The sequence below is a fragment of the Sus scrofa genome, chromosome 15 (genome assembly GCF_000003025.6).
Source record: "Sus scrofa isolate TJ Tabasco breed Duroc chromosome 15, Sscrofa11.1, whole genome shotgun sequence".
Lineage (NCBI taxonomy): Eukaryota > Metazoa > Chordata > Mammalia > Artiodactyla > Suidae > Sus > Sus scrofa.
This window is the reverse complement of record NC_010457.5, coordinates 100,799,025-100,826,504: the sequence shown is the minus strand read 5'-3', so window position 1 is coordinate 100,826,504 and position 27,480 is coordinate 100,799,025. Positions and strand designations below refer to the sequence as shown.

Here is a 27,480-nt window from a genome sequence, read left to right as displayed (position 1 = left end):
TTATTCAAAAACACTTACAGAAGAATACCTCCAATTACTGGGCCCTGTATTAAGCATAGGTATTAAAAATGACCAAGACCCTCATATAGCCCATGCCTTTGAAGAACTGGAATCCTTTGGGGGAAAAAGACATATAAGCAGAAAACGAACATAAAGAAGACCCTAAACAATGACTGCATTAATCATTCTTTCTGATTAGAGTTATTATCTGAATTTCAGTATTCATTACCTGAAAATATTAATCTAAAGCCTCCTAAACTATGCTTCCATTAAAGCAAATTTCTGTTGTGTACTTTACCCCAAAGAGAATCCACTGGTTCAACTAAATTTTATAAATAGAGGAATACTGCTTATTCTTCCTCCAGCTTTACTAAGATATAATTAACATATAACGTTGTGTAAGGTTAAGATGTAAAATATGTTGATTTTAGAGAAATACTGGTTTTATAAAACACATAGTGCCACTAGGTAATATAATAATGCTAAACCAAACTTTCATGATCTATAGCTGTCTATAGTTTTTCAGATCATGATTTTATCCACAGTAGACACAAATCTGTGGAACAAAGAACAAATCTACGGTGATATTTTGTGCTACTGAATGGAAATACAATTATTTTCCCCTTGAAATCTATCATTTTTTTCATCCCATCCTTTCCCTCTTTCTTATTTCTTTAAAAAACATTTCATTTAAAAAATATTTATCCTTTTCTTATAAATTGTCATTACTTACTTATATTATTCCCATGAAATGTTAAATCTGAAATTCAATAATTTAAACATTTGACAGTTTTGAGGTTGAAACAGATTATTCAGCAAATGTACATAGTGCTTTATATTCAAAAGGTATTCTTCATCCTTGTCAATGAGTTCAACTCTCTAGGAGAAAACCAATATACAACCCAAGATTTTTGTCTGGTTTTAATAGCAAGAGACAGCACAAACAGAATTAAAAATCTGGATTGCAAGGCTGAGGCTATGTTCCTTTCATTTTGCAGTAATGGAGACTGAACTGGTGAAAAAAGGGTAATCAGGTTGAAAAATCCTTATTTTGTTTTTGATGATCTATTCTGTTTCCTTGGAAACAGAGCTGGCAGCCACAGAGTGGCTAGCATTATGTATTTTTTTTAAGCTTTGAAGCATCAAAGAAAAGGTGAGGTTTATGACTGTAATCCATAGAATCTGACTTATTTTCAAGTAAATTAAAAATGAATACTTATTGAATGCCTGTTACATATAAGGTATGAAGAGGTAAAACTAACAAGTTTTGAGGAAAAAGCTTTAAACCAATTAAATGGAATAAATTTTAATTTCTAAGACCTAATCTATAATATATACTTTTTTAAGAGGAAATGAAGCTTATTTAAAAACTTATACTGTGAGTGTAGTACTCTGAGACCAGTATACTTTATTGAAATTAATTTTAGAAAACAAATAGATTCCCACAACAAACAGCATGATTCTTTTCTCCTGTATTCAAAACTATGTCATACCAAGGATTGTTGCTATGTGTTGAGAGGACAGTTTTACCTCCAATAAAGAAAACAGACATAAACCAAAGGGAGCTTAGGCAAACCTAAAAGGTTTTCTCAAAAAAAGAAAAAAAACTGGTAGATTAATTAATTTACTAAATATTTCAATTGAGATGTGATTGTCAAATGATCATAATATGGTCTTTTCCTTTGTGAAAGTTTGTATTAATTTAAGTTTAAAAAAATCACACCCTTAAAAACCCTGACTGAGATGAGAAGGCAAGAGTTATAGGCAGGGAGGATTTTTTCTTTTTATTTTAATAAAACCTAATGCAAATCCAAACCACAATGAGATATCAACTCACATCTGTCAGAATGGATATTATCAAAATGACAAGTGTTGGTGAAGATGTGGAGAAAACAGAGCCATCATGTACTGTTGGTGGGAATGTAAATTGTTGCTACCACTATGGAAAACATTATGGAAGTTACTCAAAAAATTAAAAATAGAACTACCCTTTGATCCATCAATTCTACTCCTGGATATTTATCCAAAGAAAACAAAAACACTAAATCAAAAAGCTATATACACCCTTATGTTCACTGTGGCATTATTTATAATAGCCAAGATATGGAAACAACCCAAGTTCCCATCTTCCCCTGATAGATGAATGGGTAAAGAAGTTGTGAAATATATAAATCTATATTTTTCAATATATTTGATGGCTCAGTAATGTTCATATATATATATATAAAATTACATACATTAGAATATTACTGAGCCATAAAAAGAATGAAATCTTACCATTTATATCAACATGGATAGACCCATCAGGTATTATGCTAAGTGAAATATGTCAGACAGAGAAAGACAAATACCATATGATTCACTTACATGCAGAATCAAAAAAAATACAAATGAATAAACGTAACAAAACACAGTCATTGATACAGAGTGGGAGGTACAGGGGTGAAACAAATAGGTGAGGGAGATTAACAGGTACAAACTTCCAGTTACAAAATAAATGAGAAACAGGTACAAAATGTACAGTATGTAATATCTTTGTCTGCTGGGAGACAGCTACTAGATTTTTGTGATGATAATTTTAAAATGTATAGATACATTGAATCACTATGTGGTACACCATGAACTAAACATAGAGTTATAAGTCAATAATACTTCAAAAGCAAACTCAGAAAAAGAGACCACATTTGTGGTTACCAGAGGCAGGGGGTGGAAAGAGAAGGAACTGGACATAAGTAGTTATAAGGTACAAATTTCCAATTATAAATAAGTAAAAGGAATGTGATGTACATGATAAACATAATCAACACTTATGTATGTTATATATGAAAGTTACTAAGTGAGTAAATCCTGAGAGTTCTTATCACAAGGAAAAATTTTTTTCTATTTCTTTAATTTTTATCTATATAAAATGATAAACTCACTAAACTTATTGTAGAAAAAAGTTCATGACTGTATAAGTTAAATAATTATGCTGTGTATCTTAAACTTTAATTTGCTATTAATTACATCTCAATAAAACTGGAGGAGAAATAAAATAAGATCTAAGCATATTTATATGCTTCAGGGAAGATAGAATCAGAGATATTCACAGAGACTTTAATTTGCTAGAACTAATTTCCTGAAAAGAAAGGAGGGGGTGGGGACTAAAATACAACTAGAGGGATTTGTTTTTTGTTTTTTTTCCCTTTTCTTTTTAGGGCAGTACCTGTGGCATATGGAAGTTCCTGGGCTAGGGGTTGAATTGGAACTGCAGCTGCCAGCCTATGCCAATGGTACAGCAACACCAGATCCTTAACCCATTGAGTGGGGCCAGGGATCAAACCTGTATCCTCTTAATCTTCTGGGCCACAACAGGAACTCCTAGGGATTTGCTTTTGATGTCTTCTGATGACATCATAAAGACGCTAATGCTTACTACACTCCAGGCATGGTTCCAAGCACTTGACATGTATTAACTGAATTAGGACCAGATGGAGATGATGAACTTGGGAAAGGAGAGCTGAAAGAATATGTGCCTGAAAAGTCAAAATTATTTCTATGAATATGTAGATGAAATTATGTACTCATTATCTGTTAAATGAGAAAGAAAAAATGGTGTAGGCAGCCTAAAATGAGATGGTTTGAAGAATAGGAAAGGAATTTGACCAGAAACACATAAAAGTATTTCTGAACAGTAATTTTGATACACTGGTGTCAGAGCTCAGAGCCAGACTATATCCATCCAGGGTTCACATTTATCAGCAGAGAGGGATCAAAAGACAGAGTTCAGAAGGTTGACAGCACTGGCAGAGGGTGGTTAAGTGATGCTCCATAGGGTTAGGTTAGACATGAAATGAAGCCAGGAGGGAGGTAATAATGGGAAAAAAGAAAGGTAGGAATAGAATGATTACAAACAGAGAGTCCCGGAGTTCCCGTCGTGGCACAGTGGTTAACGAATCCGACTAGGAACCATGAGGTTGCGGGTTCGGTCCCTGCCCTTGCTCAGTGGGTTAACGATCCAGCGTTGCCCTGAGCTGTGGTGTAGGTTGCAGACGCGGCTTGGATCCCGCGTTGCTGTGGCTCTGGTGTAGGCCGGTGGCTACAGCTCCGATTAGACCCCTAGCCTGGGAACCTCCATATGCCGCGGGAGCGGCCCAAGAAATAGCAACAACAACAGACAAAAAGACAAAAAAAAAAACCCCCCAAAACAAAAAACTAACAGAGAGTCCCTTGACTCTCTCTCTTGCACTTCTTTCTGCATGGACAATCAAGGCAGCAGGTTGCCACAACTCATGAAGGCCACGTGAAGAGTGAGCTCAGTGGTTTCTCTATGGAGCAGAGTCCTCGGGAATGGATAGATCCTGGTTACTTAGTGTCGTCCACCAACCAGAATAACTGGCATCACCCAGGAGCTTGTTAGAAATGCAAAATCTTGGGTTCCACTCCAGAACTACTGAATCAGAATCTGCTTTTTTAAACAGACTCTCGAAGTGACTCATATGTACATTAAGTTTAAGAAGCACCAGGATAAACAGATAAGCATAGCTTTATCCTTGGTTTATTTGTGCTGGTCATGATATGCTAGGGCAAACGAGGAGCAGACATCCTGCCTGTGATGTTCTCTAGCTCTCAGACTCAATGTATTCCCTTTTTAATGTACAATTTAAATCCTTTTCCGAAAGATTGGTCATCCCGCCCTTGGCAATAACTCCTCCGCAATTGCACCCCGACCCCAGGTGCTCTTGTATCTGAAAATCATGGTACTGTACAACATAAACTATAAGTTTCCTTTTAGTTTTAAAATTATTTGTTTTTTTTTATCATAGCCAAACTTCCTCTGCACAGCAAAATTCCCAGAAAATCAGCCCAAGTAAAATGCAATTCAATCGGTGCAATTACCTACCTACACACACACACCCATCTGCTGTTGGGTCAGCTTTAGAGGGTGCTACCATGTCTAACTCCAAACATTTTAGTGTTTTGAAGCTGAATATGAATGCTTTTTGAGCTGATTTTTACCACCTTTGTGCGAAACCCAAACCGAAATTCCTCAGATTGAATTAAGTCACCTGAGGGAGTCTGAGTGGAAGCTTGAGCTAATGTGCCTGCACAAGTTAATGTTAACATGGAACCTATTTCCGAAGAGGTGAGGGTGCTGGGGCGCAAGGGAAGTCAGAGACACATTGATTACGCAGATCACCTATGGGGGCGTCCGGGTTAATGGGAAAACCTGGTAACATTTAAGAGATCAAGGATGCTTTCTGTGATTTAGGCTTTCATCTTATACCGAGACGTGAATCGTGCCTACCTGCTGGTGGGAGTTTTGTTGTTGTTTGTTTTAATGAGCCAGTGCTTTTAAGCGCTGTTACCTACTGGGCCGAGGTCGGCGGTCAGAGAAGGCAGAAAAAGCTATTTGTTCCCGGCTCCAGCTAACTGGTCCAGAGAGCTGCGAATATGCTCAACCCTCCCTGGGGGAAGAAACTGCGGAGGCCTGAGGCGTTTCAAAATTGAACGGTTAGGGTTATTTAACTGCACAGGGAGAGCTGTTTGCGACGTGACAACTGATGGTCTCCGGGCTCTGAGGGGACCGCTCTCGTGGCCCGCCCGCTCGCTCTCCTTAATCGCCTCTTCCTCTCCACGCCCGCCCATCCAACGCCCACCCCCAAGCCTTTCCCTCCCCGCGCCTCCAGGACTCCCGCGCTCCGCCCATCCCTCGCTAGTTCTTCTTCTCCCTCCTCGTCTGCTTCTCTTTGCGCTTCACTCCCTTTCCTTTTCCTCGCGCCCTCTCCACTCTCCCTCCAGCCCAGCCCACTCCGCTTTCTGCTTTCTCAGCCTTCAGATTCGCGCTCCCGCGGCAAACGCCGCCTCCGCTCTCCCAGCGAGGAGCCGGGTGGGAGGCGTGAGGAGAGGCTGCGCGCAGGCGCACTGCGCGGCAGGGGCGCGGGCTGGCCGGGCGTTCACGCAGGCGCGCGCCGCGCGGGCTTTGCTCCTTTGCGAGCTGCGGGGCGTTCCGCGGTTCGCTCGGTCAGAGCTGGCGGCCTCGCGGCACCATGTTCCTTCACTCGGTCAATCTCTGGAATCTGGCGTTTTATGCCCTCATGGTCTTCATGGCGACTCTGGGGTTATGGGACGTCTTCTTCGGTTTCGAGGAGAACAAGTGCAGTATGAGCTACATGTTCGAGTATCCGGAGTATCAGGTGAGGTTCCGCTTTCCCTTCACCCGGGCGCTCCGAGCCTCGAGCCCCTCCATCCTGCCCCTTCTCTGCGTTTTCCTGCCTCGGCTCCGCGCGCCTCTCCCGCCCACTCATCCCAAGCTAGCTTCTGCTTTCTCCTCCCCCGAAGACTTCGCAGTCCCCCGCGGCCCCCTTCTCCTGCCCTTTGTGTCCTGTCTTTACGGTGGGATATTTGATATCCGGTTCCCAGAGCATCCTTCCCGCTCCCGTCGAGGTGGCTCCCCAGATCCTCCGTCCCCTTCGTGGTCCCACAGCCCCAGCACCGGCTGTTCCGAAGGGCCGGGCCCGCCGTCGCTGCTCTCCTCGAGAAGTGCCGTCCCATCCTCTCTGCCGAAACCCAAACCTCACCCTCCCGCCTTCCCGCCCTAACAGGTGCCCCGGGCCCCCCTTTGCTTCTGAAGCTTTGCGATTCTTCCGCTCCCTCGCAGTAATTTGCGCGTCAGCTCTCGCTTTTCGAGAAAGGAACCGAGCTTCTGCACAGCGTGTATCGACCAGATAGTTCCCAAGGCCACCTTTGAGACTTAAGGGTTTTACCTCTTGTGAAAGGCCAAACTGATGAGTAATTAAATAGGAAGCTAGTCCTGTGACGGTTTGGCGGAGCCCCCCGTTTTGTAGGTTAGGGGTCCGTGCGTTTGCATGCATCCTGTGTTGATGCATGTCGCCTTTTCCCAGTTGCGCCCAAAAATCTATTTCATGGTGTTATTTTTGTTTTCTCATTGTGTTTGCAATTTAAGAGAGACTTCTTTCTCTCCCTCTCTCCTTCCCCACCTCTTTCGTTTCATTTTAGATTTCTTCTTTTTAAATTTTATTGAAGTGTGGTTGATTTATAATGCTGTGTTAATTTCTACTCTACTGCAAAGTGACTCAGGTGTATATATCTTTTTCATGCCTTTTTTTTATTACGGTTGATCACAGGATAATGAATACAGTTCCCTGTGCTATGCAGTAGGACCTTGTTGTTTATCCCATTTTGAATGTTTTTAATCACAGTTGATTTATTAGCATAGTAGACTCCAGGATTTCATTCATGACCAGCTGTAAACGATATATTACACAATCATCTAAAGAAATTTCTCCTGAATGATTTTTTTTCTTTCTAAACTCCTCTCCTAGTTATGGAATATATATTGGAATGAGAACTCTCTACCATAAAAAAGTATGTACTGTAATGCATATTGATAAAATGCAGTTAAAACCGTAGCAAATTTTTTCAATAAGGTAAAGTATGGAGATCCTGATTGTTTCTGTGTGCAGATCATGGAGGAGCGTATTATTTGATTATCCTGCTATTATTTAATCTTAAATCTATGTAAGGTTTAAATTGCTTAAGGGCATCCTTTCCTATGGGCAAAATTCAGATTTAGATTTCATTTGTTTTGAAATCCTTACCTTGGTTTCGCATCAGTGCTTATAAGGAAGTGGAAGCATTTGATATCAGATGCTCTTGAAGGAAGAGGTTTTAACATGTTACTGTTCTCTCTTAATTTTTATATGAATATGCCAATTTATGTTTATCAGAAGCTATATATGTAGTTAAATGTGTGAGCTTTTAGCTTAGATTTTTAAAAAACTAAAAATTGAGCTCTTATAATCTCTCATTTTTCTATAGTTAAATAATTAGGAAACTCTATAGAGTGAAGTAGGTCATTTTACTTTTGTACTGCATCGAAGAGTTTGGTTAAAATAAAATCGTTTTGGGACAATACAATACTGATTCCCATTTATTTTTAGATTACCCACAATTTTTGAAGCTAAATAATTATGGGTAATAACTAGATTACCTGCAATTATTTTAATATTTGCAAGAGTAGAAATTGCTTAATGTTGGGAACAAAGCATGTAGACCTCACAGATGCATTTTGTGCCTCATGAAATTGACTGGAAAGACACAAAATTAGTGTAGCTAATACAAAAAAGCTGCTGGGGTTTTTTGTTGTTGAGTAGCCTGTATTTAGTTATTTTTTACAGTTTTGAGGTTTTAGACTTCTGTTAATATGTTAGCACAGTAATAATTACAATGCAGGAGTTTATATACATTTTTAGTAGATTTTTGTTTTTGTGATGTAAAAGCGTCTATTATTTGTATCTGACTCTTAGCCCTTTTATTGTGCACATTAGATTGCCTTGTTTTACAAATATAGTTAAAAGCTGCCTACAGCATTGAGTCATTTTGAAGGTGAAAAGTGAAATTTCTGGATAATTGGGGTTATTCTATTAAGTAAGAACCAGTGGTTTGTTAAAAGTGTCCTGAACATATTTTTCATATTACTTACTTTTAATTATATTTTATAGTAAGATCTAATTGTTCATATATTGATATCCAGCATATGGAATGTCCTGGTTGTTGGTTTTCTTCTCTTTCTTGATGCTTTTCTTCTTTGCCACTCATTTGCATATTCTTTAGCTGAATTTTAGAGGCACTGAAAGATTAGTTGAAACATGCTCTATTTAGTCTTTATTTTAAAGATAAAATATGGGACAGGAATTTACAACTCTGTAAAAATTGTTTTGAATTTAAAATCCTGTGATTGTATCAATCCTCTACCTTTGTTTTTCCTAGATTCACTTATTCAGAGTTAACTGAACATCTCACAAACCTACCAGGCAAAACACACATTATCCTTTAAAGCTTCTTGCCTCATTATGACAGCAAGGCAAAGCCTTATTTGGTAGCAGACAGTTTTAGGCAAATTGCAGAATTCAAGAAGAAAACATCTGTGTTGTGTTTTTTTTCATACAATAATTTGTTTAGCTCTTTTTAGATACATGACCTAACAATTGCTTTCTGAAAGGAAATGTTGATGTTGGAAAATACGAATCACGTATTTTGTTACTAAGTGTGATCTTTACGTAGTATATCATTTATTTAATGACTGCTCTGTGTCAGGTATTTTCTAATACTGGATATGGGTGAGAGGGAATTAGAGACAGACCTTTTGCCTCTAAGTTTGTCTTTATAATACAATGGGGGAGACAGGAATGAAATGGATAGGTAAAATATAATGTGCTAAGTGGTATAATTTCATTTTAAGGGAGTGTGTTCAAGGCCTTTCACAGACGACAGCAGCCATGTTTGTCTCAGGTAGTCAAAAGCTATAGAGAAGAGTGTTTGATCCCTGGCCTCTCAAGTGGGTTAAGGATCCGCCATTGCCGTGAGCTGTGGTGTAGGTCACAGATGAGGCTCAGCTCTGGCATTGTTGTGGCTGTGGCGTAGGCCAGCAGCTGTAGCTCCAATTCGACCCCTAGCCTGGGAACCTCCATATGCTGCACATGCAGCCCTAAAAAGTAAAAAAAAAAAAGAAAAGAAAGAAAGAAAAATTTAAAACATGGCGTGTAAATTATAAATAAATAGGTAAAATAATTAGAGCCAAGTTTTAAGGGACCGCTCTCTTAAGTGTTTATTATTTTATATGCAGTGAGGAAACACATAAGGTGTATGTTTTAACAAGATTATTTCTTGACAACAGTATGGACTGTGTATTGTTAAAATCTTTTTGGGGGGAGGGTACTCATTTAAAATAATCAATGTAAAATATATGGAGTCCTGCTAGTATAAATATTTATTTTATTTTTTAATTTTTTAATTTTTTTTTTGGTTGCTCCTAAGATGTGTTGAGGTTCCCAGGCCAAGAATCAAATGCGAGCCACAGCAGTGACAACGCTGGATCCTTAACTGCTAGGCCACCAGAGAACTCCTAAATATTTTCTGTTTAAATCCCTTGACCTGTTTTTTTCATCAACATCCTTTTTGTATGCCTGCATCTTTTCTGTCCTCAATCTATCAATACCTACTTTGTGTATTGTCTTTTCTTGCCACTCACTCCCAGCTTGAATTCTGTTGGAAAAGCAGTTTTGTCATTGCCTACAACTCCCACTTTTTATTTTTGTTCTACCTCTTTTTTCCATCTTTATACTTTTTTCTGTTCGATAGTATATGCATTCATATTTTTAAATGTATACTTCCTCATAATATATTAAGAAATACATCAAATATATTCTTTTGCTTATTTTTCTGTCTCCAGAGAATTAAATATTTCCTTTTCAATGTATTTGATAGCTCCTATTCTTCTGAACTAATTTTCTGAGGTAATTTTCAAGTAGTTCAAAATTTTGTTTAGTTAATATCCTAACAAAGAGTAGTGACCTAATATGTATGTACTGTTAAATTGAGAGGAGTTAACTGTTCCCTTCTTCTCTCACATTTTCTTTTTACTTAATTTGTACCTAAAGAAACAAAATACTACATCACTTTTATTTTTGATTATTTACTGTGCATAATTAATAATGGGACTAATTTGAGTTGAAGTACATGTACATATATAAAGCAAATAGTGGGTTTGGTGTCTCTGTTTTCAGTATTTGAGGAAATAAAGTTGCTGGTATCTTAAACATAAGCTCACAGTCTCCGAAGATGTTTTCATGGGGTTATTGGCTCTGTTGTTTATGGTAATACCCTCAAAGGAATATTCAGGAATTTGCATCAATGACAGGAATTCTGGTTTTTGAAGCAGTGATTTTTTTTTCCCCCCTGTGGTCATTAGCATTTAGCTTTCAAAATTCATATAGTAGTTAATATTTTTACCAAGCATATGTACAAGTATGTTACTGCTAGATCATTAAATCTATTGATATTAAATAAAATTTACATTCATTGTAACTAGTTTCATTTTTAATAGTTTCTGTGCCTTAAAAAAAAAAGAGCAGGAGAAGAGCTTATACTTTACTATCACTTTTATAGATACCTACCTGTTGGGGATAATAGTAAGACCTCATTTATATTTTGTTGAAAGAAATGTTATGTGAATTACTGGCTCATTTGGTATACAATAATATAATTGCAGTGTATTTTTAGGCGTGCTGACAAACCATGCACCTGGTCCTTGAAAATTGGAACAGATGCTAATTCATTGGAATGTTTATGGTAAGAAGAATGTATGTGTCTTGACCAAGACATGGGTATAAGGTTCAGATTGTTCAGAACATTATAAGTTAAGCTTATTAAGTTGAGAGGTCAGCAAGCTGCCTTATAAAACAAACTTTCTTTACTTTGAATGGTGTAACAGCTGGAATATATAGTTGGGCCTGAGTGAAAAGAGAGAGATATTACAAAACAGTTTAAAATAGCAAAAAAGAATTGATTTGATAATGGAAAGCTTTCACCATTTTTGAGTATAATTGATAACTGATACAAAATTAAATGCACTTCCAATTATGTTAACATGGAACTTGCTGACATATACCAGTATTTTTTTTCTTGTCAGTGGCTTTTTTGAGTAATTTGTATTCATTAGAATTTCAGGTAATCCCATTTTATGTTTTCCCAAAGACTTCATGGTTTAAAACTCACATAATTCAAGACTGATTCTTCATATGTGTAAACTAAAAAAATAACTTATTGTGCATTAAGTGTAGTTTTCTCATCAATAATGTTTTATATTGTACTCTTTCAAATGTGTATAATTCAGAGTTGGGAACAGTGAGAGTGAATTGTATTAATAAAACTGATTAAAGTGAAATTGCTTTTTTTTCCTTGTAGAAAATAGAACTTCCCAAGAAACTGGCAAAACGCTATCCTGCATATGAATTATATCTTTATGGAGAAGGATCCTATGCTGAAGAACATAAAGTTCTCCCTTTAACAGGCATTCCTGTTCTCTTTCTTCCTGGTAATGCTGGAAGTTATAAGCAAGGTAAATCTCAAAAGTAAATTTTGAAAGCTGTGAAATTCAGTTGAAGAATTTATCAGATACATATTTTGTGTTAAGTACCATGCTAGGCATACTGAGAGACACAAATATATGACCTTTTGTCTGAGAGAGATATGTGTGGGAAGTATGTAAAGAATTGTTGAAGACCACTTTGCAGAGAGTACGTAGGAGAAAAAAAGAGTAAGATGGGATGGAATAAATAGATGATATAGGGATTTTGGAATCAGTACAGAAAGCGATTTATGTTAGATGTAGAGGGTTCAGAAAACAGAACCTAAAGTATCAGTTAGAGAAGTGGATCAGTGGTCTGTGTTATGCTGAACAAGAGGGGAAATTGGTTTCTTTCCTTTGGAGCTATTTAAATTAGATCTAGAAATAATGAGGGGAACAAAGAAAGGTGGGGGTAGGGAAGTTACATGCATAGATTCCAAATTGAATATTTGCTTGGAGATATAGCAGTTATTTCTTTTTTTTTTTTTTTTTTTATTATTTTCCCACTGTACAGCAAGGGGGTCAGGTCATCCTTAGATGTATACATTGCAGTTACAGTTTTTTCCCCCACCCTTTCTTCTGTTGCGACATGAGTATCTAGACATAGTTCTCAATGCTATTCAGCAGGATCTCCTTATAAATCTATTCTAGGTTGTGTCTGATAAGCCCAAGCTCCTGATCCCTCCCCCTCCCCCCCCTCCCATCAGGTAACCACAAGTCTCTTCTCCAAGTCCATGATTTTCTTTTCTGAGGAGATGTTCATTTGTGCTGGATATTAGATTCCAGTTATAAGTGATATCATATGGTATTTGTCTTTGTCTTTCTGGCTCATTTCACTCAGGATGAGATTCTCTAGTTCCATCCATGTTGCTGCAAATGGCATTATGTCATCCTTTTTTATGGCTGAGTAGTATTCCATTGTGTATATATACCACCTCTTCCGAATCCAATCATCTGTCGATGGACATTTGGATTGTTTCCATGTCCTGGCTATTGTGAATAGGGCTGCAATGAACATGCGGGTGCATGTGTCTCTTTTAAGTAGAGCTTTGTCCGGATAGATGCCCAAGAGTGGGATTGCAGGGTCATATGGAAGTTCTATGTATAGATTTCTAAGGTATCTCCAAACTGTTCTCCATAGTGGCTGTACCAGTTTACGTTCCCACCAGCAGTGCAGGAGGGTTCCCTTTTCTCCACAGCCCCTCCAGCACTTGTTATTTGTGGATTTATTAATGATGGCCATTCTGACTGGTGTGAGGTGGTATCTCATGGTAGTTTTGATTTGCATTTCTCTTATAATCAGCGAGTTATTTCTGACATAAGAGTTAAGTAATCAGGGAGTAGTTTCACCTAAAATATGTTCTTTTTTGTTATTAGATGGTATATTCTTTTATATAATGAGACTAGAGTGATTTCAACATTTAGTGTAATTACTTACATGTTTATTTAGCTACCAATTATTTATGGGATACCTACCATGAACCAGGCAGTATTCTAGATATTAGGAATCCAAAACAGATCAAGACAGATTAAGTTTCTCCCATTGCTCAGTGGGTTAGGGTTCTGGCATTGCCACAGGCTGTGGTGTAGGTTGAAGCTGCAGCTCCAATTTGACCTCTAGCTGGGGAATTGCCATATGTCACAGATGCAGCCATAAAAAAAAAAGAAAAGAAAAAAGTTCTTATTGAGAAGAGAGCTATCAAACAAGTATATTAGTACTGTTAAAAGTTAGAAAGAAAAATAAGCCAGAGTGAGGGATAGAGGATAAACAGGGTCAGGAGATGGCTAGTTTAGATGAAGGAGAGACCAGTATGAGGAGATGATATTTGCATGGAGGCTTGAATGTAACAAGGGACTGAAGTATGTGACTATTTGCAAGAAGACCCAGAGACAGGAATGTGCTTGGTGCGTTCAAGGGCACTGAGACTAGAGAAAGTAAAAAAAAGATGAGGATGGCAAAGTAGTCACAGACTATATCATAAAAGCTGTGAAAGAGATTCAGTATTTTGATCTAGTTGTGATGGGCAACTGTTGGAGTGTTTGGGTAGCGAATGATATACTGTCATTTTTTTGGTTTGTTTAGTTATTGTACTTGAAATATAACACATCTATAAAGAAATGCATAAAATATAACTTCAGTTAAAAATTACTATAACGTGAATAGCTGTGGAACCAAAACCCAAGTCAAGAAGTAGAAGGTTGCTAGCTAGCACTCTGGAAAACCCCTATGTGCCCCTTCCTGAATAAAACTCCATCACTTCTTTCTAGATGAAACCACAGTCCTAACTTTGAGGTCACCATTTTCTTGACTTTTTTTTTTTAAGATTTTTTTTAAATTTAATTTATTTATTTATTCATTTTGCTTTTTAGGGCCACACCCGCAGCATATGGAGGTTCCCAGGCTAGGGGTCCAATCGGAGCTATAGCTGCCAGCCTACACCACAGCCACAGCAACGCCAGATCCTTAACCCACTGAGCGAGGCCAGGGATTGACCCCGAAACCTCATGGTTCCTAGTCGGATGCGTTTCTGCTGCACCACGAGGGGAACTCCTTGACTTTCTTTATAGTTTGAGTGTCTAAGTATGCATCTCTAATACTGTCTACTTATTTGAGGCTGTTTTTAAACTTTACAATGTAAAATATAACCAGTATGTATTGTTTCGTGTCTGACTTCTTCCACTTAACATCGTTTTTAAAATTTATCTAGGTTGTGCTGTGAACTGTGATTCATTCATTTTCCTCACTCAGTGTTTTTCTGTTTTATGACTGTTACTATAGTTTAAACATTCTATCTTTGGACCTTTGTGTTGTTTACATTTATTGGCAGTTACTATAGTGAACATTCTTCTTCATTCTTCTTATCTAGGAGCACATAAGTCCATATTTCTGTAAGACGTAGGAGTGTAATTCTGTGTCACAGTTTAGGTGCATCTTTTTATTTTTACTGGTTGTGCTAACATATACTCCCAGAAACTGCATTATACTACCCTTTGCTCCACTTCCTTGACAACATGGGAATTGCCAGATTTTTTAATTTAACCAGTCTGGTAAGTGTGATTTATTTTTAATAAATGATCACTCTGGCTTTGCTGTGTAGGGAATATGCTGTAAAGAGATAAGCATGGAAGTAGGAAAGATAGTGATTGTACTAAACATCATTAATCATCAGGAAACTGCAAGTCAGCAGCACAATGAGATACCATTTCGTACTCACTAGGGTAACTATAATCTAAAGGACGGATAATCGCCAGTGTTGTTGAGGATGTGAAGAAATTGAAACCCTCATACACTGCTGGTGGGAATGTAAAATGGAATAACCACCTTGGAAAAGTTTGGCAGTTCCTCAGAATATTAAACAGAGTTTTATGACCCAATGATTCCATTATATGTATCAATACAAGAAAAATGAAAGCATAGATCCATACAAAAACTTGTATACAATTTTCATAGCAACAGTATTCATAAGAACTAAAAGGTAGAAACAACCTAAATGTCCATCAGCTGATGAATGGTGAATAAATTATGATATATCCATATAATGGAATATTATTCAGCAATACAAAGGAATGAATTATGTGCTGTAGTGTGGATCAAGCTTAAAAACATAAGTGAAAGAAGCCAGTCACTAAAGACTGTGTATTATATCATCTCATTTATAGAAGTGCACAGAATAGGAAAATATGGAGGGACAGAAAGCATATTAGTGCTTGCCAGAAATCAGGAGAAGAGAAATGAGGAGTAACTGATAATGAGTGTAGGGTTTTCTTTTTGGGGTGATTAAAATATGTCCAAAGTTGGATTGCAGAAATGATTGTGCAGCAAATATACAAAATATCATTGAACCATGCACCTAACATGATGAATTTTGTAGTATGTGAATTAAATATGTTTTTAAAAATGGAATGACAAACATGTTTTGTTTGCTAAACCATGTACTGTAACTTTTAGTGCCAGTTAATGTAATCAGTTCACAATTCTGTGAAAGGGTTTGCAAAACAAAACCTAAAATAGTAGAAGCAGAGGGACCATTTAGGAAACTATAGAGCAGTTCAAGCAAGAGATGATGGTGCTTGGATTAGAAAAGTGGTGGTGGAAATAGTGAGATGACTTGATTGGGGATATATTTAGAAGGGAGGGCATAACAGGATTTACTGATGATTGGATGTCATATATAAGAAAAAGAGACAAATTAAGCATGAGTGTTTAAACCACTGTGATGAGCTGTGATGAACAGATGTTTCTTGTAGAAATTTTCTCATTCTTAAAATGCTCAAGTGTGACAAAATTTCTGTTTCTTATTCTTCCAAGAATCTTTCCCTTCCCTTTTATCAATTGTTGCCCCTACTAAAGGGGATGCAGGCAGAGAATGAATAAACTATTCACTTTATATTTAATTTTCAAAAATTTAAAATAGAATAAGACATAGAACTGCTAAGTTGGTTTGTTCTTCTAAATTGATACTATTAAGGATGTCACCCTGAAATAGGTTGTTTATATTCAGAATGTGGAGTAAAGTTGTTTATTAAGACACTTTGAAGCAAGAATAGATGAAACTTAAAAATTTTGTTTAATGTGCTCTTTGCCCTTTTCCTTTGCAGTTCGTTCTATTGGCTCTATTGCTCTTAGAAAAGCTGAAGACATTGACTTCAAATACCACTTTGACTTCTTCAGTGTGAATTTCAATGGAGAACTGGTGGCACTGTATGGTGGAAGTCTTCAGAAGCAGACTAAGTTTGTTCACGAATGCATTAAAACAATTCTCAAGCTCTATAAGGTATGAAATAATCATGCAAGTCAATAGTGATCAACCTATTAGTATCTTTATTTTTTGTTAAAGGGACTCAATGTATTTTAAATTATTTATTTGTTTATATAGAAGTTGAAGCAAAGGTGGCACAGAGTTTTTGTGTGTGTATGTAGGCAGCTATTATTTGAACTCAGTGATGGGTTTTGAAGTTCAATTTATAAGAACCCTTATGAATTTTAGGAAAACAAATTTAATTTTATAAATAAATTAGGAATGTACTACATTTCAAAAAAACTGTTAGTGTGGTTTTCTGCTTCTAGTTTTGGCTAAATAACTGGTAGTAGAGCAGACCACTTCCGTATGTAAATGACTATAAAACTAGCCAGGGTATCTGAAGCCCATGTTTTCAGATGTTGGACAACCAAATACTAAAGGACTGTGATCACTGAAAGAGGAAATGTGAGGTGAACCCCATAAGTGCCTGACTTTCTGCCTGGAAGCATTTTCCAGACCACAGGGTAAATATTTAGAGATCAAGCAGAGCAGATTGATATCACTAAGCTGAGGAAGGCAGATATTGGAATATGGGACTACTGAAATGGTTTAGATTTGTGGTCAGAGTAGGAGAAAGAAGAGAACTAGGCAGAGAAAGGAGCCCTATACATTTGAACCTTTCAGTCTTTGAATGCCATGCTGTGTATGCATGGGGCAAGAATCTGAAAGGCAGTAGCATACTGAAGAGGGAGTAGTGGGGGTGTGTCTGCTTCAGGTGCCAGGAACAATGGGGAATATGAGTCTATAGAGAAATTTAAAAGAGCAATACAACAGACTAAAACTCATTCTGTGTCAGAAATTCTAAAGTGTCAGAGATAAAAATACTATTACCTACAAAGATAGGTCACTTTCTCTCTTGGTGGGCCGCTGTGCAAGTCCTGGCAAAAACACCTGCTGGGGAATTGTGAATTGCAGTGAGATTGGAGAGGCCACATGATGCTGGAAGACAGGAGTTCTGACCAACTAGTTAGAAAGACCTAGAGCTACTCAAAGATCCACCTTACATACAGGCCTCAAAAACACTGAAGTTAAGGATTTAGAGTAAAAGATGCATACAAAGGAACAGATGAGGTATCTCAGCAGGGACATGAAAACTATTTTTTAAAAAAAGAACAGAAAAGAAAAATGTAGAACTGAAACAATATGTATCAGAAATGAAAAATTCAGTAGATAGGCTTTAAGCAGCTTGAACACTGTGGAACAAGAGATTATAACCTTTGGGATAGTACTAAATAGTCTAACACATGTAATTAGAATCCCAGAAGAAGAAGAGAGAGAAATATGAGGAAAAAAATATTCAGAGAACCAAATTTACAGTTCTGATTAAAATTTTCAACCCACAGATCACGAAGGTCAGTGAATGAATGTCAAGCAGAATAAATAGAAAATCACACCTAAGTTCATCTTAGTCAGATTATTCAAAACCAAGGTAAAGAGATTATCTTAAAAGCTTCCAGAGGAAAAAACTTTTACTTACAAGGAAAACAGAAAAAATGATCACTGCTTTCCACTAGAAATAAACCCCAAAACAATAGAACTTCTTAAAGACTTTTGGTGGAAGATGATGTGGGAGGGGACTTTGAAACTAAAATTACATATCTCACAAAAATAATCCTTCAAAACTGGGTAGAATAAAGCATTGTCAGAGTAACAGAAACTCAAAGTTTTGTGTTGGGTAGAAGAAAAGAGGGAAATAAAAAGTCAACCGTAGTTGAACAGCACAGTAGTAATTGCCACAGGTAAGATTCATCCATGGATGCTAAAATTACTGGGTGGAAGTTTGAAGAGAAAGAGGATAGTCATATGAGTTTCACACTATCTTTTCTAATATATTTATTAACTGTAAAAGAAAAGAATTTCATAATAAGAAACCTAGCAGACATCATCACAGATTATTATCATCCTAACCAAGGCTAACATTATCAGTAGTAAGACATATTGATATCATGAATCGCCTTGACATGTTGCAACATAGTTTCTGTAGCCGGTGGCATTATTGTCAAAAACGCATAACCACATTCTAAACATGGGAAAACTTTAGACGAACCCAAATTGAGAGAGATGCTTCAAAATTGCTAACCCTTCAGAAGTATCATGGTCATAAAAAATGTGGAAAGATTGAACAGATTAGAGGAAACTAAGAAATAACAATAAATGCAAGGTGGGATGCTGGATGGAACCTGAAATAGAAAAAGTACATTAATGGGAAAGCTTATGAAACCGAAATTATGTTTACAGTGAATACTATCACACCACTGTTTAAATACTTATTTTTAAAAAATTTTATGCAGGTCAGAACTCCTGTTTTCCAGTGAATACTATTGCACCAGTGTTTATTTATTTATTTTTAAAATTTTTTATGGCTGCACCTGCAGCATCTGGACGTTTTGGGGCCAATTAGAGCTGTAGCTGACGGAGTTCCTGTCATGGCTCAGTGGTTAACGAATCTGACTAGAACCCATGAAGTTGTAGGTTCGATCCCTGGCCTTGCTCAGTGGGTTAAGGATCCGGCGTTGCCGTGAGCTGTGGTATAGGTTGCAGATGCGGCTCGGATCCTGTGTTGATGTGTCTCTGGCCCAGTCCAGCGTCTATAGCTCTGATTAGATCCCTAGCCTGGGAACCTCTATATGCTGTGGGAGCAGCCCAAGAAAAGACAAAAACAAACAAACAAAAAAACAAAAGAGCTGTAGCTGAGTCCTACACCATAACCATGGCAATCAGATCCGAGCTATATCTGCAACCTACACCTCAGCTTGCGGCAACACCAGATCCTTAACCCACTGAGCCAGGCCAGGGATGAAATATGCATCCTCACGGAGACAGTATAGGTCCTTAACCTGCCGAGTCACAATGGGAACTCCTAACTTCTTGATAATTGTAGTGTGGTTACATAAAATACTAACATCAGGGATAACTGGGGGAGAGGTATATGGGAACTCTATGCTATTTTTACAACTTTTCTCTCTAATTGATTCAAAATTAAAATGTTAAAAAATTTACGGTAAAAATGTATTAAAAGATTTATAATTTATTTAGAAGGAAAATACGTAGTAATATTGAAAAGGATGGGAAGAGGAGTAAATAGGATTATTCCACTGTGATAAGAAGTATAATATTAATTCATGGTGTGTTGTAATCTATATATTGTATAGGTTGTACGTTGTAATTTCTGGAGTAACAACAACAAAAAAAAATGTAGCTAAGGAGCAAATGGAGGAGAAATACAGGTGTACCTCAGGTGTAGAAGTGTCTATTTCAGACTGCTGCAATAAAGCAGATATCACAAGTCACAAGAATTTTTTGGTTTCCCAATGTATATAAAAGTTAGGTTTACACTATGCTACAGTCTATCAAGTGCATAGTAGCATTATATCTTTAAAAATGTACATACCTTAATTTTAAAATATTGCTAAAAAAATAAAACAAAATAAAATATTGCTAAAAAATACTTACCTTTATCAGTCATAGTACCAACACCAAAGGTCACTAATTGCAGCTCAGCTTAACAAATATAATAATGTAAAAGTTGAAATATTGTGAAAATTACCAAAAATATGATGCAAAGTGATCAAATACTATTGGAAAATGATACCAATAGACTTGCCCAATGCCACAATTTTTTTTTATTATAGTTGATTTACAATGTTCTGTCAATTTCTGCTGTTAAAAAAAAATACAATTCTGTGAAATATAATAATGTGAAGCACCATAAAATGAGGTATGCCTGTACCTAGTCTGAAAGGAGGAAAGAAACAAAAAGACAGATGGGACAAACAGTTAACAAATGGCAAGATGATGGAGTTAAACCCAACTATATCAATAATTACATTAATTGTAGATAAACACTCCAGGAGTCCAGGAGTTCCTGCTGTGGCGCAGTGGGATTGGTGGTATCTTGTGAGCACTGGGACACAGGTTTGATCCCTGGCCAGTGCAGTAGGTTAAGGATCTAGTGTTGCCGCAGCTGTGGCTTAGGTCCCAATTGCGGCTCAGATCTGATCCCCGGCCTGGAACTCCATATGCTGTGGGGCAATCAAAAAAGAGAAACAAAACAAAACAAAAAACTCCAATTAAAAGGAAGAGCTTGTCAGACTGGATAGAAAAAGCAAGACCCATCCAACTATATGTTAATCCGAATATTGAAAGCAAAAGCCACTTTGAATATAAAGATCCTGATAGATTAAATGTAAAAGAATGGAAAAAAATAGAGACACAAACACAAATCATATGAAAGGTGGCATGGTTATCTTAGTATCATTTAAATAGCTTATAGGACAAAGAATATTAAAAGAGGGTCATTTCATAATAATAAAAAAGTCAGGTCATAGAGAAGGTGAAAGAATCTCAAGTGAATATGCACTGAATAATAGAGCTTCCAGATTCATGAAGCAGAATCTAATGAACTAAAGGAACAAATAGGTAAATCTATAATTAGAGTTGGTGATTTCAACAATCCCCTCTCAGTAATTGATGAAATAAATATAAAATCAGTAAAGTATAGACTCAAGCACTATTAACCAGATTTACTTGTTGACATTTATAGAATACACCCAGCAACTATAGAAACTGGCTTAGAATTCCTATTGTGGCTCAGTGGTAATGAACCTGACTAGTATCCGTGAGGATACAGGTTTGATCCCTGGCCTCACTCAGTGGGTTAAGGATCCAGTGTTGCCATGAGCTGTGGTGTAGGTCATAGACATGGCTTGGATCTTGCATTGCTGTGGCTGTGGTGTAGGCCAGGAGCTACAGATCCAATTCGACACCTAGCCTGGGAACCTCCATAAGCCGGAGATGCGGCCCTTACAAAAAAAGGGGGGAGACTGGCATAACTTACTAATATTTGTAGACCATATCCAACAACTGTAGAAACTATATTCTCTTTAAATGTACCTGAAACTTTTACTAAGATATGCCATATGCTAGGCTATAAAACAAGTCCGAATAGATTTCAGAAGATTGAAATCATACAGGGTTTACTTTCTGAACATAGCAGAATTAAATTAGAAGTCAACAACAAAAAGATACCTAGAAAACCTTCAAATATTTGGAATTTGAGGATTAGAGGTTAAATTTGAGGTTAGACAACCCAAAGTTTAAAAAAAAAATCACAGGTGAAATTTGATGTTTTGAACTGAATTAAAATGAAAACACATCATCAGAATTTGTAAGATTGAAGTAGTGGTTAGAAAAAAATCATAGTTTTAAGTGCTTGTATTAGAAAAGAACAAGGTTTAGAAGTTCCCATTGTGGCACAGCAGAAATGAATCCAACTAGGAACCATGAGGTTGTGGGTTCAATCCCTGGCCTCGCTCAGTGGGTTAAGGATCCGGCGTTGCCATGAGCTGTGGTGTAGGTTGCAGACGCGGCTCTGATCTGGTGTTGCCGTGGCTGTGGCATAGGCAAGCGGCAACAGCTCTGATTAGACCCCTAGCCTGGGAACCTCCAGATGCTGCGAGTGCGGCCCTGAAAAAAAAAAGACAAAAGACAAACAAACAAACAAACAAAACAAGGTTTAAAAGCAGTCATCTAACCTTCCAACTTGAGAAGCTAGAGAAAGAAGAACCAAGTAAACTCAAAGTAGGTAGGAGTAAGGAAACAGTAAAGATGAGAACAGAAAACAGTCAAAGAGTAGAGAAAAATATTTTTTTTTTTTCTTCGTCTTTTGTCTTTTTGTCTTTTTTTTTTGTTGTTGTTGTTGCTATTTCCTGGGCTGCTCCCGCGGCATATGGAAGTTCCCAGGCTAGGGGTTGAATCGGAGCTGTAGCCACCGACCTAGGCCAGAGCCACAGCAACGCAGGATCCGAGCCGCGTCTGCAACCTACACCACAGCTCACGGCAACGCTGGATCGTTAACCCACTGAGCAAGGCAGGGACCGAACCCACAACCTCATGGTTCCTAGTCGGATTCGTTAACCACTGCGCCACGACGGGAACTCCGAGAAAAATATTGATAGCAGTTGCTGACTCTTTGAAAAGATATATAAAATTGATAAACCCATACATAGACAAATTAAAGAAAGAAAGGATCCAACAATATCAATGAAAGAGAGGTAAGTTTCCTTGTGCTGCAGCAGGTTTAGGCTCCTGGATTGTGCACAGGTCACAATTGTGACATGGGTTCAGTCCCTAGCCCCAAAACTTTCACATGCCTACAGGTGTAGCCAAAAAAGTAATGAAAGAGGGGATGTCTTTACAGAGCCTACAGATACTAAGAAGCTATTAAAGGGATGTTATAAACAACTTCATGCCAATAGATTTGACAACTCATAAAATGCACAGATCCCTTAAAAAATAAATTACAAAGCAGACACAAGAAGAAACAAATCTCTATTTCTGTGTCTATTTAAAATTTTTTGAATTTGTAATTAAAAACCTTAGTGCCAAAAAAACTCCTAGAACTGAATGACTTCAGTGGTGAATTCTATCGAACATTTAAAGACAAAATAATACCCATCTTACTCAAACACAGAGACTATACAACAGCAGCTCATTTTAAGAAACCAGCAAATCCTGATTATCAAATCAGACGATGAATGACATTGTTTGAAAAGAAAGACCTTTGGCAAAGTCACAAGAAAATGGTGAGTATTCAGAAATGAGTGAACAAGTGAAAGGTGAAATTTTACAATGCATTTACAATAGTATCAAAATAAATTCTTAGGGGTAAATTTAATAAATAATGTACAAGACTTGTTCACTGAAAACTGCAAACATTATCATGAGAATTTAAAGAAATTCAAAATAGATTGACAGATCAACTTTGTGGAGTAGAGGACTCAAAATTAAGATGTAAATTCTCACTAAGGAGATCAGTAGATTTAATGCAATATGAATCAAAACCAGCAGGTGTTTTTTTTTTTTTTAATTCGATAAGCTTATGTGAAAAAAATCAAAGTTAAGAATCAAGAAAGCCAGTCTTGAAAACAAAAAAAGAAAAAAAAAAGAAAACAAAAAACAGTTGGAGGACTTGTACTGCCTGATTTCAAGACATAACAGTGAAGCTCTAGTAATCCAGGCATGGGAATTCCTATTCATCTTGGAAATGAAATTTGGACATCGTAATTCTTTGCATAAGCCAGCATTTTAAAATTACTTCTGCAGCAAGTATTTTTTGAGCTTAAATCTACCCTTACTATAGTATGAAACAAACCATGTTATAAGACCTTTTATGTATTTGATATTTATTGGATAAGATAAATAAGATGTGATTATAAAATCTTTATTTCCATAAATGTCATTCACAATGAAAAATCATGTTTTTGGAGTTCTCATCATGGCTCAGTGGTTAACGAATCCAACTAAACCATGAGGTTGTGAGTTCGATCCCTGGCCTTGCTCAGTGGGTTAAGGATCTGGCGTTGCCATGAGCTGTGGTGTAGGTCGCAGCCTTGGCTATGATCCTTCATTGCTGTGGCTGTGGTGTAGGCCGTAGGCCGGCGGCTACAGCTCTGGTTAGACCCCTAACCTGGGAACCTCCATATGCCACGGGAGCGGCCCTAGAAAAGACAAAAAGACAAAACAAACAAACAAACAAAAATCATGTTTTTAATGTTATATACTAGGTAATTTGTTTTTCTTCCCCATTTGTTGTTGTCATGTTTTCTCTAATTACTGTATATTAAAGTTATAATAGAACTAATAAGCTTTCTTTTAAAATGAGGCTTTTAGGAGTTCTAGCAGTAAAGGATTCGGCATTTGTCACCACTGTGACTTGGTTTTGATTCCTGGCCAAGGAACTTCTGCGTGCCATGGGTGCAGGTATTAGAGATAATATTTATTATTAGAGAGTAATAGTTCTATATGAGCAAGTACAGTGGGGTTAGAGATAATTGAGTCTGGTTGAATGGATACGATTTGGGTGTGGGAAAGTGAGAGGACATTTTAGATGGAGAAAACCACATTCATTCATCACATGAGTCTGCATGCAAATAGAGGAATGACTACAGTGGAAATCCAAGCCCTCATGGACCTTATGTTCTAATAGGGAGAGGCAGACAGTAAACATAGTAAATAAAAATATGTTTTATCTTATATAGTGATAAATGTCAGGAAGAAAAATGAAACAGGAAGGGGAGATGGGGAGTTGAGGGTAGAAGACTACAATTATAAATACGGGTACCCAGTGAAGACCTCTGTTGAGAGGAAGGAGGTTTAATACAAATGAAAGATGGGAGGGAGTAGTCCATTTAGATATCTAGCAATATCTAGATATCTAGGCAGGGGAAATGAACATATGAGGCAAACACATGTGTACTGTATTTGAGGAAAATCAAGGAGACTGGTATGGCTGGAATAGACAGAGTGAGTTAGTACAAGGAGAGTTTGGAAGGAAGGTGGTTTTTGTTTGTTTGTTTTGTCTTTTTTTTTTTTTTGCCTTTTCTAGGGCTGCTCTCACAGCATATGGAGGGTTCCAGGCTAGAAGTCTAATCAGAGCTGTAACTGACGGCCTACACCACAACCACAGCAACTCGGGATCCTAGCCACGTCTGCAACCTACACCACAGCTCATAGCAACGCTGGATCCTTAACCCACTGAGCAAGGCCAGGGATCGAACCTGCAGCCTCATGGTTCCTAGTTGGATTCATTAACCACTGTGCCATGACAGGAACTCCAGGAAGGCAATTTAATCAAAGGAATGACGTGTTTTGTTTTTAGGTTTTAACAGTGTCATTTGGGATATTTTTGAGGATAAACTAAAGGGATGTAAAGGTGGAAACAGAGATACCAGTTAGGAGGCCGTTGTAGTGATCCAGGCAAGAAATAGTGGTGGTTTGCATCACGTTGGTAGCAGTGGACATGAAAAGAAATGTTCAGATTGGTATAAATCTTAAAGGCAACAGGATTTGCTCGCAGTTCAGGTATGGAAGGGAAATGTGAGAGAAAATGAAGAATTAAGGGTGACCCAAACTAGAAGAACTAGAAGGATTAAAATACCATTAACTAGGGTAGGGGGAAATGCAAAAGGAGTAGGTTTGAAAGATATTAAGAGTTAGTTCTAGACAGGTTCGATTTAAGGTGCACATTAGACATTCCAGGTGTGGCTTGTAATATGCAGTTAGAGTTTAAGTTTAGTGTTCAAGAGAAGAGGTCCAGTCTGGAGATACATAACTTGAATATTGACAACATATAGATAGATTTAAAGCCACGGAACTGGATGAGATCACTGATGGATTCAGGTTGTGAAAGAAGAGAACTAAGAACTGAGGTGTGAATCACACCAGTATAACAAGATGAGGGGAGCTAAGAAGGAACCAGCAAGAGACTAAAAAGAGCAGTCAGTGAGGTAAGAGGAGAACCAGAAGAGTATACTATCAAGGGAACCAAGCAAAGCATTTCAAAGAGGAAGAAGTAATCAATTAAGTTCAATCCCACTGAGGAGTTCCCGTCATGGTGCAGTGGAAACAAATCTGACTAGGAACCATGAGGTTGCAGGATTGATCCCTGGCCTCTCTCGGTGGGTTAGGATCTGGTGTTGCCGTGAGCTGTGGTGTAGGTTGCAGACGCGGCTCTGATCTGGCATTGCTGTGGCTCTGGCATAGGCCAGCAGCAACAGCTCTGATTAGACAGACTCCTGGCCTGGGAACCTCCATGTGCTGTGGGTGCAGCCCTAAAAGGACAAAAGACCAAAAATAAATAAAATAAAATATGTAATTATCAATGAATAGGTGTTTTGGATTGTTGGTCTCTTTAAATACAGGTGCACAACAGAGAAATAATTTAATGAGATAAGATATATCAATATGGGAGTTCCTGTCGTGGCTCAGTGGTTAATGAACCCGACTAGTAACCATGAGGTTGCGGGTTCGACCCTAGACCTGCTCTGTGGGTTAAGGATCCGGCTTTGCCGTGAGCTGTGGTGTAGGTTGCAGATGCGGCTCGGATCCCATGTTGCTGTGGTGTGGCGTAGGCCAGCAGCTGCTGCTCTGATTAGACCCCTAGCCTGGGAACCTCCATATGCCCCCAGTGCAGCCCTCAAAAGAAAAAAGATATATCAATATGATGAATATATTGCTATGGCAGCATAATTTTTCTGTCTTTTTTGTGATATTTCCAATTTCAAATAAATAACTTCATATATCCTATAAAATCTAATATTCTAGTATACACCAGCTACAGTTACATCTCATATCCAGTAAAACAAATGGTAAAAACATGATTTGCTAGACTAGATGTTCTGACTTGGGTTCAGAAAACCAAAGCTTGCTGATAAAAAAATGTTTGCAGAACAAAGCAACCAACAAGGATTAATCTCCAAAATAAACAAACATCTCACAGCTTTGTACTAAAATCAAACAACCCAATTTTTAAGATGATCAGAAGATCCGAACAGACATTTCTCCAAAGAAGACAGACAGATGGCCAAAAAGCACAAGAAAATATGTTAAATTTCACTAATTATTAGAGAAATGCAAATCAAAACTTTAGTAAGATTCCACCTTATATCAGTCAGATTGGTTGTCATCAAAAAGTTGACAAACAGTAAATGCTAGAGAAGGTGTGGAGAAAATGTTCCTTCAGAAACTGTGTAGCACTGGGAACTATATCTAGTCACTTATGATGCAGCATGATAATGTGAGAAAAAAGAATGTGTACATGTAACTGGGTCACCAGTTAATTTACAATAGAAAATTAATAGAACACTGTAAACCAGCTATAATGGAAGAAGTAAAAATAATTATTTGAAAAAAAAAACCCTAAATGTAGAACTACCACATGACCCAGCAGTCCCATTCCTGGGCATCTATCTTGAGAAAACCATAATC

The 27,480-nt window shown here is 37.5% G+C and overlaps 1 protein-coding gene across 5 annotated transcripts in view; it reads left to right on the top strand.

Moving 5' to 3' along the window:
• Positions 5,902-27,480, top strand: part of PGAP1 (post-GPI attachment to proteins 1) — an 87,052-nt gene continuing 65,473 nt past the window's right edge. For 2 of the 5 annotated variants that reach the window (XM_021075858.1, XM_021075855.1), the window contains exons 1-3: positions 5,910-6,176; positions 11,749-11,902; positions 16,511-16,686. In XM_021075858.1, the coding sequence (XP_020931517.1) occupies positions 6,030-6,176; positions 11,749-11,902; positions 16,511-16,686 (477 nt within the window). In that variant the 5' untranslated portion in view covers positions 5,910-6,029. Of the gene's footprint in view, positions 6,177-11,064; positions 11,134-11,748; positions 11,903-16,510; positions 16,687-23,185; positions 23,298-27,480 lie in introns of those variants that run through there. The other 3 variants (XM_021075857.1, XM_021075856.1, XM_021075859.1) reach the window with 3 other exon arrangements.